The 12,574-nt window shown below is 47.6% G+C and overlaps 1 protein-coding gene across 2 annotated transcripts in view; it reads right to left on the minus strand.

Annotated features, from left to right (window-relative positions):
* Positions 1-115: 115 nt before the first annotated feature.
* Positions 116-12,574, minus strand: part of PDGFRL (platelet derived growth factor receptor like) — a 74,449-nt gene continuing 61,990 nt past the window's right edge. The window contains exons 3-6 of one of the 2 annotated variants that reach the window (XM_029933377.1): positions 8,809-8,960; positions 4,199-4,492; positions 1,914-2,053; positions 116-641 (exon numbers count right to left, since the gene is read on the minus strand). In XM_029933377.1, coding sequence (XP_029789237.1) covers positions 453-641; positions 1,914-2,053; positions 4,199-4,492; positions 8,809-8,960 — 775 coding nt within the window. In that variant the 3' untranslated portion in view covers positions 116-452. The remainder of the gene's footprint in view (positions 642-1,913; positions 2,054-4,198; positions 4,493-8,808; positions 8,961-12,574) is intronic. The other variant, XM_029933432.1, reaches the window with a different exon arrangement.

Genomic DNA, 12,574 nt, shown 5'->3' on the forward strand with positions numbered 1-12,574 from the left:
TAGAGTTGAACCATATTTTACTCCATTTATGGATCTCCTGTATTGTGGAACAGAATCTTAGGTATTGACCGGAACATTGCCCCCAACAAGGCCTTCTGGATTTACTTTAACCTAAAAAACGAACACTTAGCACTTTTTGTATTTTTTACAAACACTTGCCCATTTAATAGAAATGAGTATACAAAGTTAACATCTATGCTGCTTTGTTATAAAAGTAGAAATGCATATACGTAGGTAAGCAATCAAAATACATGCTTTCTGTCAGAGGAGTTAACACTTCTTAGACCGAATGGCTTCCTTTTAGTTTGGCTGTCTGGATCTGACTCACAGGGCAGAGAGTGGGGTTTGGCATGGGTCACCAGCCCCCGGCAAAGCAGGAGTCCAAAGAACCCCAAAGCCAGTCATGGACACAAGTGAGCTTTCCATCCATTCATCCTACGTCATGCTCCAAGTCAGGACAACTCAACAGTGGTCGCTACTGTAGTCTCCCCTTGGAGATTCTGAGCAGTGCAGATGTAATAGCCTACGTCAGCGGTCTCGAAGTCTTCCATCGTCATGATGCTCTGGGAGAGCCGCGTGGTGTGGCCCAGGCCTCTGTGGATCAGCCGCCACGTGTCCTGAATTGTCACAGGCCTTTCATCCTGTTGAACGACACCCCCATGCACTGAAGCACAAGCAACATTCACCCAACACCATGGGGTCATCTTGCAAAGTGCAAAACACACAAGACTACTTAGTACGCGTAGCACTAAGCTTTCACGGCACATACGACCCTTGTACTGTTGGGAGGGCTCTTTTTGCTCATCAGTAAGTTTCTACCTAATACGAAATTCTTTTGGAACCTTAACAACACAGAAGGGGTATTAGGCAAGAAACATGGATAAAAATTTCTCCTGCTCCCCTCCTCACAGTGCCCACTTGATAGTTCTGACTGCAGAACTGATAGCCAGCGAGTTCACTCGCCGGTAAGTGAACACGAGCTCAGATGTGGGGAAGGGAGAAGTAGAATTCGTCAACTAGGCCGGAGGACTGGGAGCAAAGCTGTACCGAGCGTGGATAACACAATACCCTGGGTGACGTAACTCCCTATTTCTAGAAAGTAAAATGGTCACTTCGGAGATGCTATGTCCAACTTTGGTGATAGGAATCTAGTGTGTTCCCGATACGTTGACCAGGATTGTAATACTACCAATATTAATATATTTTCTGCTCATAAAAAACATACTTCTGTTGAAAATTATGGATGTCTTTGAAGTGTGACACATTTTTTTAAAAACAAGGGCCTATTACCAGGAAAATACTTTTCTCCAGGGAGAGTTACTCTCCACCAATCGCAGCCGCTAAGCCAGAAGTGCGCTGGCTACTGAGTATGTCTGAGGAGCCAAATCTTCTCTGGCAGCGAAGGGATTATTCCGTGTTGGTGGCAAAGCTGTTTATTTTAGTGAGCAAAGCAGGCACGGAGGCTAAAAGTGCGGGTGTTGCTCTTATGGAAAGTCTATTTTAAAATGATCTCTGGCCTCACGGCACCTTTTTGCCAGGGCTCAGGTGTACATGTGCCCGGGGTGCATGTCCTCGCCTCAGGGCAGAGCTCGTAGGGGGAGCTCACTCCGAGGGAGACCGGTTGGCCTCCAGTTGACCCAGAAATGAGGGTGGAGAAAGGGAGCCCCCTCCTTTCCCTTCAGGCTCCAACGCTGCTTAAGGGTTATGAAGAAAAATAACACATAAGGGAAGCACACTGAACTGCCTGCTGGAATCCACTTTTTTCTCTGCCCTTTAAAAAAGCCACTTGTAAATATACTGCATCATCTTAGAAGACAAGTGACACCTGGCCCCTGATACAGTTTCGCACATTTCTCACACTTCCTAAGTTGTGATCTCTTCACTTGGAGGTGTGGATGGGGGACAGAACTTACCGTCTGCCCTGGATAGAGCCACCTGAATTCCACCTCGACGTCAGGTTCCCCCAGGACGGTGCAGAGGACGCTGATGTCATCCCCGAGCCTCACTCTGTTTGAGGACGCCCAGATGGTTGTTGACGGAGGGCCTCTGGGGACTGGAAGGGAAAGGGAGACAGAATCCATGAGTATGAGGTTGAAGACAAACCTCAGGCATATTCTGTTCTTCGAACTGAGCTGTAACATTTCTGCCTTCCAGCTTCCCAGCCAGCTCCAGGCCTAGACTGTCGCATCACGTCTGGTTTCCTGTGAAGACTCCTCTCCACACTGTCAGTCCGGAATGGGGGGGTGGGGGCTCATCCAGAACCCCCAGGCCCAGCCATTACGTTCATATAGAGGGAGGAGGATAAACATGGGAATAAGAAAGGGAAAAGAAGGCACGTGGCGGAGGGGGAGAGAGAACATAGAGAAGGCAGGCTGGAAGGGTGAAGAGGAGCAGGCAGGTGGGTGCTGTCCACCCTCAGAAGGAAAAGGAGCAAGTCTGAATCTAACGGAAAAGGATGTTTGCAGGCAAGGTACGACTACTACATCTGTTTGCTTTACTTCAGGGCATTTTGGAAACATCTCATTGGGGTCCGTTCACAGAAGTAAGTTTGATGGCAGCTTTGAGCAAGCCAATGGGCTAGGAGCGAGCGCGACAGCAGTGAACAGCACAGACATGGTCTCTGAGCCCTTGGGGACCTCCCATCATGGTCTGGAGGAAGCAGACACGAAACAAATAATTAATTGTATAGTTAATGTTAAACTTGAGTTGTACTATGAAGATGACCAATGTGTTCCATAAGTTCAGAAGAGTCTGAAAAACAAGAATGGCTTCCTTGAGGGACCAGTGTTTGAACTAAAACTCGAAGGGCGAGCTTGGCAGGCACGGAGGGAGAAGCAGGAAGGCACCCTCAGCCCTGGGATCTGTGTTCGAGCCTGCACCGTGAGGGGAACCAAGGTCAGGGGGCTGCAGAGTGGGGACGAGGGCAGCGAGCACCTCAGCCCACATGGAAGATTCTCACTAGAGTTCTAAGAAAAGTGGGAGCCCAGGGGCACCTGCGTGGCTCCGTCGGTGAAGCATCTGACTTAGCTCAGGTCATGATCTCATGGTTGGTGGGTTCAAGCCCCCTCCGCATTGGGCTCTGTGCTGACAGCTCAGAGCCTAGAACCTGCTTCAGATTCTATGTTTCCTTTTCTCTCTCTGCCCTCCCCACTCCCCATACTGTTTCTCTCTCAAAATAAACAAACATTAAAATGATCACATTAAGAAAGTTCAATTTGTAAGGGAGAGATTTGAGCATACATCAATGGCTTCAAGAAGTGGGGAGTTAAGGCAACTGGAAGAGACTGAATTTACATAGCCGTGGAACTCTCCAGTAGCCTTCAGCATGGAGAAAGGGTACAAGCATGTTCTCTACAATGGTTATTTCCCTGGACAGTAGAAGAAGAGGCGGGCAGGGAGTTTAGGGCACAGACGGAGAGCATGGCAACGGCAAGCCCTGGAACCCAAGCTGGGTGGGCGGGGCAGGCAGAGGGGAACTCAGGGACAGATGGTGAAGATGAGGACAAACACAGAGGAGTCAACCAACACTCTGGGCGAGGAGAAGGTGGTTCATCATGACCATGTCTGACGCAGTGAGTGATTCTACATCGGAGGAGGTATAGCTGCAGGCAGGCTGAAGGTGCAGCCGAGGGAGGGGTCCTGAGGTGGAGGGTTAAGAGAGATGGTCAGTGAACGAAGCTGACGAGCTCCAAGTGGATGTTGACATCACCCAGTGACAAGGAGGACAGTGAGCTAATGAGGGGAGTGAATGGAAAGGAGAAGAGAAAGCTGATGGGGCCAGAAGACTCGGAGGAGCAGAGGTTCCTAAAAGAAAATGAGAGGACAAGGGTGAGGAAGGGGGAAGAGACCAAAAGAACTTGACCTTGAGTTGGGGAGGGATGGTGCCCTTAGGAGACCACAGATTCTGGTTACAATGAAGAGTCATGCTCTTGTCGAAGATGATGTTCGAAGAGGCTAGAACTGGAGAAGCGCTGATCCATCACATGGAGAGAGTCCTGGAGCGAGCAGTGGGTGAAGGGAGTCCAGGGGTGTTAGCTCAGGGTCACGGGCAGCTCTAGGAATGGCAGTGCAGGAGAGGAGCCTTTAAGAACAGCATTCTGTGCCTAATTTCCACCCACAGTTTGGAAGAGCAGTGCCGGCTACTGGCCAGCTGGAAGAGACCAGACTAGACTCTGGGCACTCGTAGGGGCAGGCTTACCTTCCACGTAGAGGAGCTGGTACTTGACGGAGATCTGAGACTTGCCCCCAGCCTCCGCCTTGCAGTAGACCACCCCCTGCTGGTCAGAGTGAGGGTGCAGATACACAAAGCCCCTCTTCATGTCGTAAACAATGTCCGTCCCGTTGGCTGGGATCTCCTTGGCAGGGAATTCCCTGTGGAGGGTGACTTTGGCTGGCAGGACGGCCACTCGACAAGGAACCACAGCCTGCCTGTCCGGGTTCAGGTAGACGACATCAAAGTAAGTGGGAGAAGGTACAAAGAGCTCGCCTTTCTCTGCAAAGGGAAAGATCGAGATTTATTTGTTCTGGAGAAACAAGGTAGGAGTGCTTTAAGGATTTTTACATTTTATGGGTGCAGAGCGGGGACTGGCAAGATGCTCAGATACTGAGTCTTTACGCATAGAAAAAGCTACTCTTGGGGCCCCTGGGCGGCTCAGTCGATTAAGCGTCCGACTTCAGCTCAGGTCATGATCTCGTGGTTTGTGGGTTCGAGCCCCGCGTTGGGCTCTGTGCTGACAGCTCAGAGCCTGGAGCCTGCTTCGGATTCTGTGTCTCACTCTCTCTCATACCCTACCCTGCTCATTCTGTCTCTCTCTCTTTCTCTCAAAAATAACTAAAACATTAAAAAAAAAAAAAAGATTTTACTTCCCATCTCCTTAAAGAAAACAAAAAGGTATTAGTTGAAGCCCGAATCAGGCCCACGAATGACCCCACTAAGGAAGCTGAGAAGGAGGCCGAATTCCTGATATTAAGAGCAGTTTTAAAACCTGTGAACAGGGTCACTTGGGTGGCTCAGTCGACTGAGCCTCTGACTTTGGCTCAGGTCACTGATTCCACGGTTCCTGAGTTCAAGCCCCACATCATCAGGGCTCAGTGCTGTCCGCACAGAGCCTGCTTCAGATCCTCTGTCTGTGTGTCTCTCTCTGCCCCTCCTTCACCTGCACTCTCAAAAACAAATCAACATTTAAAAAAACAAAAATAACACAAAAACCTGGGAACAACCTGCCATGTCTCTGGAAAAGGTAGCCCCAAAGCCTGTGCTCAGTCACTGGGAGCGGTTCCCCAGCACAGCAGAGCCTGAGAGAGGCCCGGCTCAGCGAGCACACTGGTCCCCTCACCTGTCCTTCCAGCCCAGAGGACTGCGTCCCTGCCACAGTTAATAGACAGAGAATCCAGGAAGGACAGAGGAGGGACGCACCAGCCTCAGGCTGTCTAACTGGGCTGGGCAATTCAGTCAGTTTCTTACATCCTCCCGTTGCTCCTGAAATCATTCTCCCCATACTTTAAGTTCTAGATGATGGCATTGGCTCTTACAGAAATGAGAGAAACAAGGCCTGGCTTGCCCGTACATTCATTCCTCAGGAGAGTCAAGGGACTGTGGGTTAGAGGTTTTTTTTTTTATTTGTTTTTGGCATGGCACATTAAATCCTCTGTTTTCTGGATGCTAGTGTGAGGGAATTCTACAGGAATTGCTAAGAAAAGTCTTTGAACCTAAACATACTCCAACATTTGTTAATTGTTTCCCTCAATGTTCCTGATAACAAATAACTCTTCTTGGCTTTTTCCTTCACCAGCCCTCTTGGTGCCACACTCATGTGATGTTTTAGGTTGGTAACAGTATTCTCAGACCCAACATCAAATGTCTTCGTGGGCCAAGAGTTCTTTGGCTATGAGTGCCAAGTTCATGGACATGAAGGTCCTTCCCTGGCTCTGAGATCAAGAAGGAGTAGGTCATGGCTCAGTGAGTCTCCATCTTTTGCAAGGCTTTCTACCAGGCTGGGCGATATGTGCCACCTTCAGGATAAATGGATTTTCAGGCTTAGTTAAGGGGCACCTTGGTCAATGTTGTTTCTAACACCCATGTGTTCACAGAGTAAGTCTACAAGGCCTTGGTTGGGTCAACTTCATCACCAGGCTTCCACATCCCCAACTGGAGAGAAAAGAATCTCTAGGAGTAAAGACAGCTTTTGAACAAAAGCACTTCGGGCATTTCTGATTATAAGATTTAGAAGTAACTTTTCTTTAAGGTTTTATAGAGGAAACTGAGCCAATAAACAAAACCAGTAGAATAAGTGAACAATCCAAATTCTAGAACACAAAACTGGTCTTACTTCCTGTTTATAAAACAATCTGAAAGAAGTGATCTCACCAGTTGCTTTAATAAACAGGAAAAAGAAATTCGTAGTTAGTAGATTCTATCTATCAACAACAAAAAACTTTGCTGAAGTTCACTGAAAAACTTTTAGATTACATATGCCCCCTTGTAAATGTGTTTGTATCTATTCAAGTAGAGGACAAGCGGTACTTTAAGAAAACTAAACACTTGGAAATTTGGATTTCCAAAAAAAAAAAAAATCCAATAGGCTATAAATTAAAATCCAAATTTCAACAATCTCCATATTTAGTAAAGTGCTCATTAATGTGGTTTTACTACATAGGATCACTGGAGCCCAAGCCTTTTGGTATGAGAAAGCCCTACCACTGGTAATGTTCTTCTTGATCTGGGTGGTGGTTACATGTGTGTTCATGTGAGGATCATTTACTGAGCTGTATACTTATGACTTGTGTAGTTTTCTTTGTATATATTTTACTTCAATAAAAAGAGGAAAAAAAAACCTGAGCGCCTCTCAGATAAAGATTAAATATAAGATGTGGCAGTGGCTTAATAAAAAATTGCACAAATTAACAACAGTCAGAAAGAGGCTTTGCAGTGTTTGCAACCAAACTCTGGGAAACATACAAACATAATGAATGCCAGACGTTTCTCTATGTGGGTCGTGGGGAAGCATATGTTCTGAAAGAATCGGAGCCAGGAGCGGGAGGCTCAGCTTCCGAAACAGCTCATCTTGGTTTTGCGCAAACCCACCCATGCCTAGAGAGACAAATGCTAAACCCTGTTCTGAAAATCCAATCGGCCTCTTGGCTTGGTGTTGAGAAAAGAGAAAATGATACAACGTATTAGGCCATATCCTTTTTTGATCCACGTTCCTTTACAATTGAGGTAAATAGTTTAATAAATATTTTAACCTTCCTGTGATTCACTAAAGAGCTTCCCATAAATTAAGAATGAGGACCTGGCTCCAAAACTCAGAGAGAGCCCTTAACCCTAATGGGACTTGTGGCTCAAGGGAAGTCTTCAGTTCAAAATTTCAATTCAAAACCCAATCTTTTAGAAAGACGTGATCGTGCCAATCATGGTGAAGAATCTTCATTCTGCAATGTGAAATATGGTATCAGTCCTTGTCCAGAATAACAGGCTCTAAGGGCACATGGGCAAGTCTGTGCAGCACATTCCAGAATGAGGATCAGAAGGGATTACCTATGAACAACTGGTAGCAATTCTCCCAACAGCACCAGTGATGCTAGCTGGTATCCTTCTGCCTGTCTGTCAATCTACCCACCACCTTGTCCTAGAAATGGATTAGGGCAGTAAGAACATTAGATCCTAGGTCAGAAAAACAGGGGCTGACTCTTTACTCCCCATGACCAGTCAGGGAACACTGAACAAGTCACCTTGCCCTTTAAAGTCTCAGCGTGTCAGCATCATGATTTCTAAAATAGAGACGGTTAAGTAGCTTCTACTTATTTCCTAGGGGTGTGGTGAAAATAGGAGCTCCATGTGACTCCGTCGCCGTAGAGTGCTCTCTGCTAATGCATCTCCTGGCGAGCTGTGTGGGTGGGAGGGGGAAATACATGAGGCTTGCCAGCATTGGTTAATGGCCGAGGCACAAGATGGTTTGGGTCCCAGGCCCACGTCACTGTAGATCTGAAAGGTGGAGGGATTCCGGATGTAGACAGGGCTCAGGAAAGCCCCTGCCTGGGCACTAAGGAAGCATTCTGGCTTTACCCGAGTCTCCACACCGACCTGTGCATGTTTACGCCCATCACAGAGCACAGGATTGGCGCTGGAGCCACGGGGCCCACAGGCTTTGGGAATCATGCACCCCAAACTTCAGCTCACAGCATGCTAAGAACAAAGGTGAGGAACAAAGATGAGCTAAGCACCGTGCGTCCATGGAGGCTCTAGAAAGGGACCGTCCTGGGTCCCGAGAGCACAGTGACCCAACGCCCACAGCAATGCCTCCTGGTCGAGCTCTTCTGTAAAGATGGACATGCTCCCTGTGTGCAATGTCCAGGAGAGCCACGAGCCCCATGTGGCAAAGGAGCACCTGAAACAGGGCAAGTGCCCCTCAGAAACTGAGTTTTAAATGGTTTCATTTTAAACAATTATACTTCAATGCAAATAGGCACACATGTCTAGTGGCTGCCATATTGGCCAATGCAGGTACAGGCTCTGGAATCAGACAGCCTGGTTCAGATCCTGGAACTGCCACCTACCTGTACGACCCTAAGGACGTATTTAATGGCTCTAAACCTCTGCTTCCCCCTGTAAACAAAGGAAACGACAGGGGGACTTCCCCTGGAGGGTCGCTGGGTGACTTCATGAAACAATGAGCATAAACTGGCAGAGTCTGGCACACAGGAAACGCCCTGATTGTCACCGTTAGGGACTCGGCACACGGTGGGAACCTAGAACTCCGAGCCGAGTCCAGAATTCGGAAGAATCCCACCGACACGCCAAACGTTTACCTGTAAAAAAGATGTAGGTGGAGCCGGTCTTGGTCTCGTCCTTCCTGCAGAGGTAGCCCTGGCAGAGCTGTCCCCAGCAGCTGAACTCGCCCGTGTCCGCGGCCGTGGAGTTGACCAGAGTCAGCTGCCCGTAGCGCTCGTGCTGCCTGACGCTGTCGATGGAAGCAGAGCCGGCTCACCGGGGGCGGGGACCCACGGTGGCCTCTCCGGCCCGTGTCCCCGAGCAAACCCCCCCTGCTCTGGGCAGCGGGGCCTCTCTCAAGGGCCACCATCTAGTGACAGCATGTTTGGGGGCAGAGTGTGTGGAAGGGGAGGGGGTGGTCAGAGAAGCTTCTAAAAGGAAGCAAGACATGACAATTATGTTTTGTAATGAGATTCTCTTCTGTGTCAGAACTGGCGTTTCCTTAAGTAAAATCACTGGTGCGTTGGCAACGCAGCCACAGAGAGTCAGCCGAACGGCCTTGCGCAGGTGTTTTGCTTTCGCGTTTGCTCCTAATGATCCCATTTAAAGAGCAGAGAACATGAAAGAAAGCACACAGCATTGGTCAGTTTGCAAAGTCTCTTGGATCAATAAGGATGAGTCTCTGAATATAAGCTTGGGATCTTTGAGATGCCACATTTTATAATAAAAATAAAAACTTTGAGGGCTCCTAGGTGGCTCAGTCACATAAGTATTTGACTTTGGCTCAGTTCATGATCTCACGGTTCAGGGGTTCGAGCCCTGCATCGGGCTCTGTGCTGACTGCTCAGAGCCTGAAGCCTGTGTCTCTCTCTCTCTCTGCCCCTCCCCTGCTCACATTCTATCTCCCTCTCTCACTCTCAAAAATAAACATTATGGAGCACCTGGGTGGCTCAATCAGTTAAGCAGCCGACTTCAGCTTAGGTCATGATCTCACGGTTCGGTTCGTGGGTTCGAGCCCCACATCAGGCTCTATGCTGACAGCTCAGAGCCTGGAGCCTGCTTCTGAGTCTGTGTCTCCCTCTCTCTCTGACCCTCCCCACTCACACTCTGTGTCTATCTCAAAAATAAATAAACGTTAAAAAAATTTTTTTAATAAGCATTAAAAAACAAATCAATAGAAACTTTCCTTTGGGGGAAAAATGCTTGGTTGCTAAGATGTTGAGCCCCAATTATGCACCCCCCCTCGTATAGTGCTTAGAACTTGTGAGCATTTAACTTTTCCTCTGACCTCACACTATTGTTTCTACTTTTATTTTCTCACTTTGTAGCTCTTGTATTTTTAGCTTGTTGCATGTGAATATATTTGCAAACTGCTTCAGTTCCTTCTGGAATGAGGAGAGACATAAATATTACTATTGAACTCTATTATTAGCTGAGGGTAATGGTGATTAAGTCTTTTATGTTGTGACAGGAATCCAGCTGTGTCATCAATGGGACACATATTCCCCTGTGGGTTATGAGCCTCCGTGGGCAGGCCAAAATAAATAGTTTTAACCAGAAGATACGGCTCAAATAGCCAAATGGCTCACCCCTGTGAAATCCACACACTTGTGTGATGTAGTTGAGACTGTCCGGTTGTATTTTGCCACCACAGCAGCGTGGTAGCCACACTAAATTTAGCACCCACACAACCAAACGTCTGGTTGGTTGGTCCTCAACACAGCCCTGCTCTGGTTCACCGCTGAATAGCTGCTTTGCCCACCACCGAGCCCCCAGGCCATCAACTCCCTCCTTTCAGTGGAACGGAAATCCCTCCTCCTTCAGGAAGCTTTTAATTAGAATCAACTCTCGCTTTCTCCTAGTGACGTAATTACCTCCCTTGCTCTCCATCCCTCGGATACCCGTGATTTCCTGTCATTACAATGGATGGTAAAAGCTTTGAGGGCGGGGGACTGGGCCATATTTGTTTTCTATTCCCTAAGCAACAAATCTGTGCCGAGTACACAGTAAAGATTCTTTAGAAGTGAGTGGATTGAAATTGAATTGAACCACAGGGTTGGAACCGGAAAGAACCTTAAAGAGAAGACACCCATCCAGTGACAAATAGGAAAAAAGAAAAAAGAGAAAGGCATCCAGCTCCCAGTATTGTAGATGAAGAAACTGAGTCTCAGAAAAAAGTGACTTCCCTGAGACCCACAGCTGGTGGACACTGAGTCAGTTACTTACGTCAATTACGTATGTGCTGATTATGTCAGTAATTGACTTAGGTCAATTATGTATGTACTCATTAGATAAGCAAACACATAAAGTTCTGTATGCCATACCAGCTTCATTGCACTATTCTAATTATAGCTTAATTACACATAATTGCAGACTGGTAGTAATTATTGTGAATACCACTAAAACAATGACACATAAAACACACCCCACATTGGAGATAGCACAGCAAATAAAAAACAGTGGACTCAAGGATATTACAGCCCAGGTATGTGGTTAAAATGAATATAAATGAAAGGATCAGAGAATAAGTTAAGGGGTATTCAAAACAAGGACAATAGGGATTTTGACAAGGGATTCATCCCTGTGGGTTGAAGAGGCTGAAGGCAGATTTGAGGAGATCAGACGCGCTGGACTTTCAAAAGCAGGGGTGGGGGTGTGGGGGGGGGTGAGGCAGGGGCAGTGAGCTCACTTGCTCAGGAAACTACAGTCCCCGGAGGGCTGGGACGGACCTGGTCCGCTCTTTTTACATCACCGCCATAGCAGGAGTGCATGGTGGGTGGAGGCACTCAATACTGATTTGAGGATTTAACGGATTCACCACAGGGGACACAGAGGGAGGGGGTTGGGAGTCCGGGGGGCACATGGTTGAGAACAGGCGGCAGGGACCAGGTTTGGAGGTAGGAAGCGATGGCCGGCTTTAGCTCCGGCAGAAGGTGGGTGTGGGAGAAGCAGGAGGAAGAGGGGGAGATTGAGAGCCTGTTTCTGTGACAAACAGCACAGCAAGTGCTGGGCTGGGTGCTGGCAGAGGAAAGGAAGCAAATTCAAGGCCTGCTTTTCTGGGGAACATTTATGCCAGACTGGGTATCAGAGGTGGAAAGGGGAGACAGATCAGTTAAGACCACTCAATTTGTGTTTCTATGTGTTAGAAAGACTGGGGGTTTAACCAACTGAGACAGAATCACTGAGAAGAGAAAGGAGATTAGGGTAGGCAAAATAACAGATCCACCACTGGAGATTTTGAATTTGTGATGCAATGTGGGTCACTGAAGTGTGGGGGTCAGTTGATGTGGCACCTGGGAACACAGGCTGGGGCACAGAGGAGACAAGACTTGTATTTGGGAGGGGCGCCTGAGTGGCTCAGTCAGTTAAGCGTCCAACTTCGGCTCAGGTCATGATCTCACGGTTTGTGGATTCAAGCCCCACATCAGGCTCTGTGCTGACAGCTCAGAGCCTGGAACCTGTCTTTGGATTCTGTATCTCCCTCTCTCTCTGACCCTCCCCTGCTCGAGTTGCCTCTCTCTGTCTCTCAAAAATAAATAAAAAACATTAAAAAAAAAATAAAAGACTTGTATTTGGGAGAATCATCGACAGAGGAGTAAGAGGAGCTAAAACAAAGAATGAACGCCACAAGAGAAAGCATAGAAAAGAAAAAGAAGGTTGAGGACAAAATCTAGAGCCAATCTAGGAGTTCAAGAGGGCAAGGAAAAGTAGATAGAAGACAGAAGAATCAGGAAAGGGTATCATTAAAAAGGAAGATTCAAGAAATGGATGCTTGAAAGCATCAGATGCCTTAAAAAGAAATTTATGCCCCTCCCCCATCACCCCCCTCCCCCCGCCCCACCATTTGGCTGAATCAAAGTTTTT

The sequence above is a fragment of the Suricata suricatta genome, chromosome 1 (genome assembly GCF_006229205.1).
Source record: "Suricata suricatta isolate VVHF042 chromosome 1, meerkat_22Aug2017_6uvM2_HiC, whole genome shotgun sequence".
NCBI lineage: Eukaryota > Metazoa > Chordata > Mammalia > Carnivora > Herpestidae > Suricata > Suricata suricatta.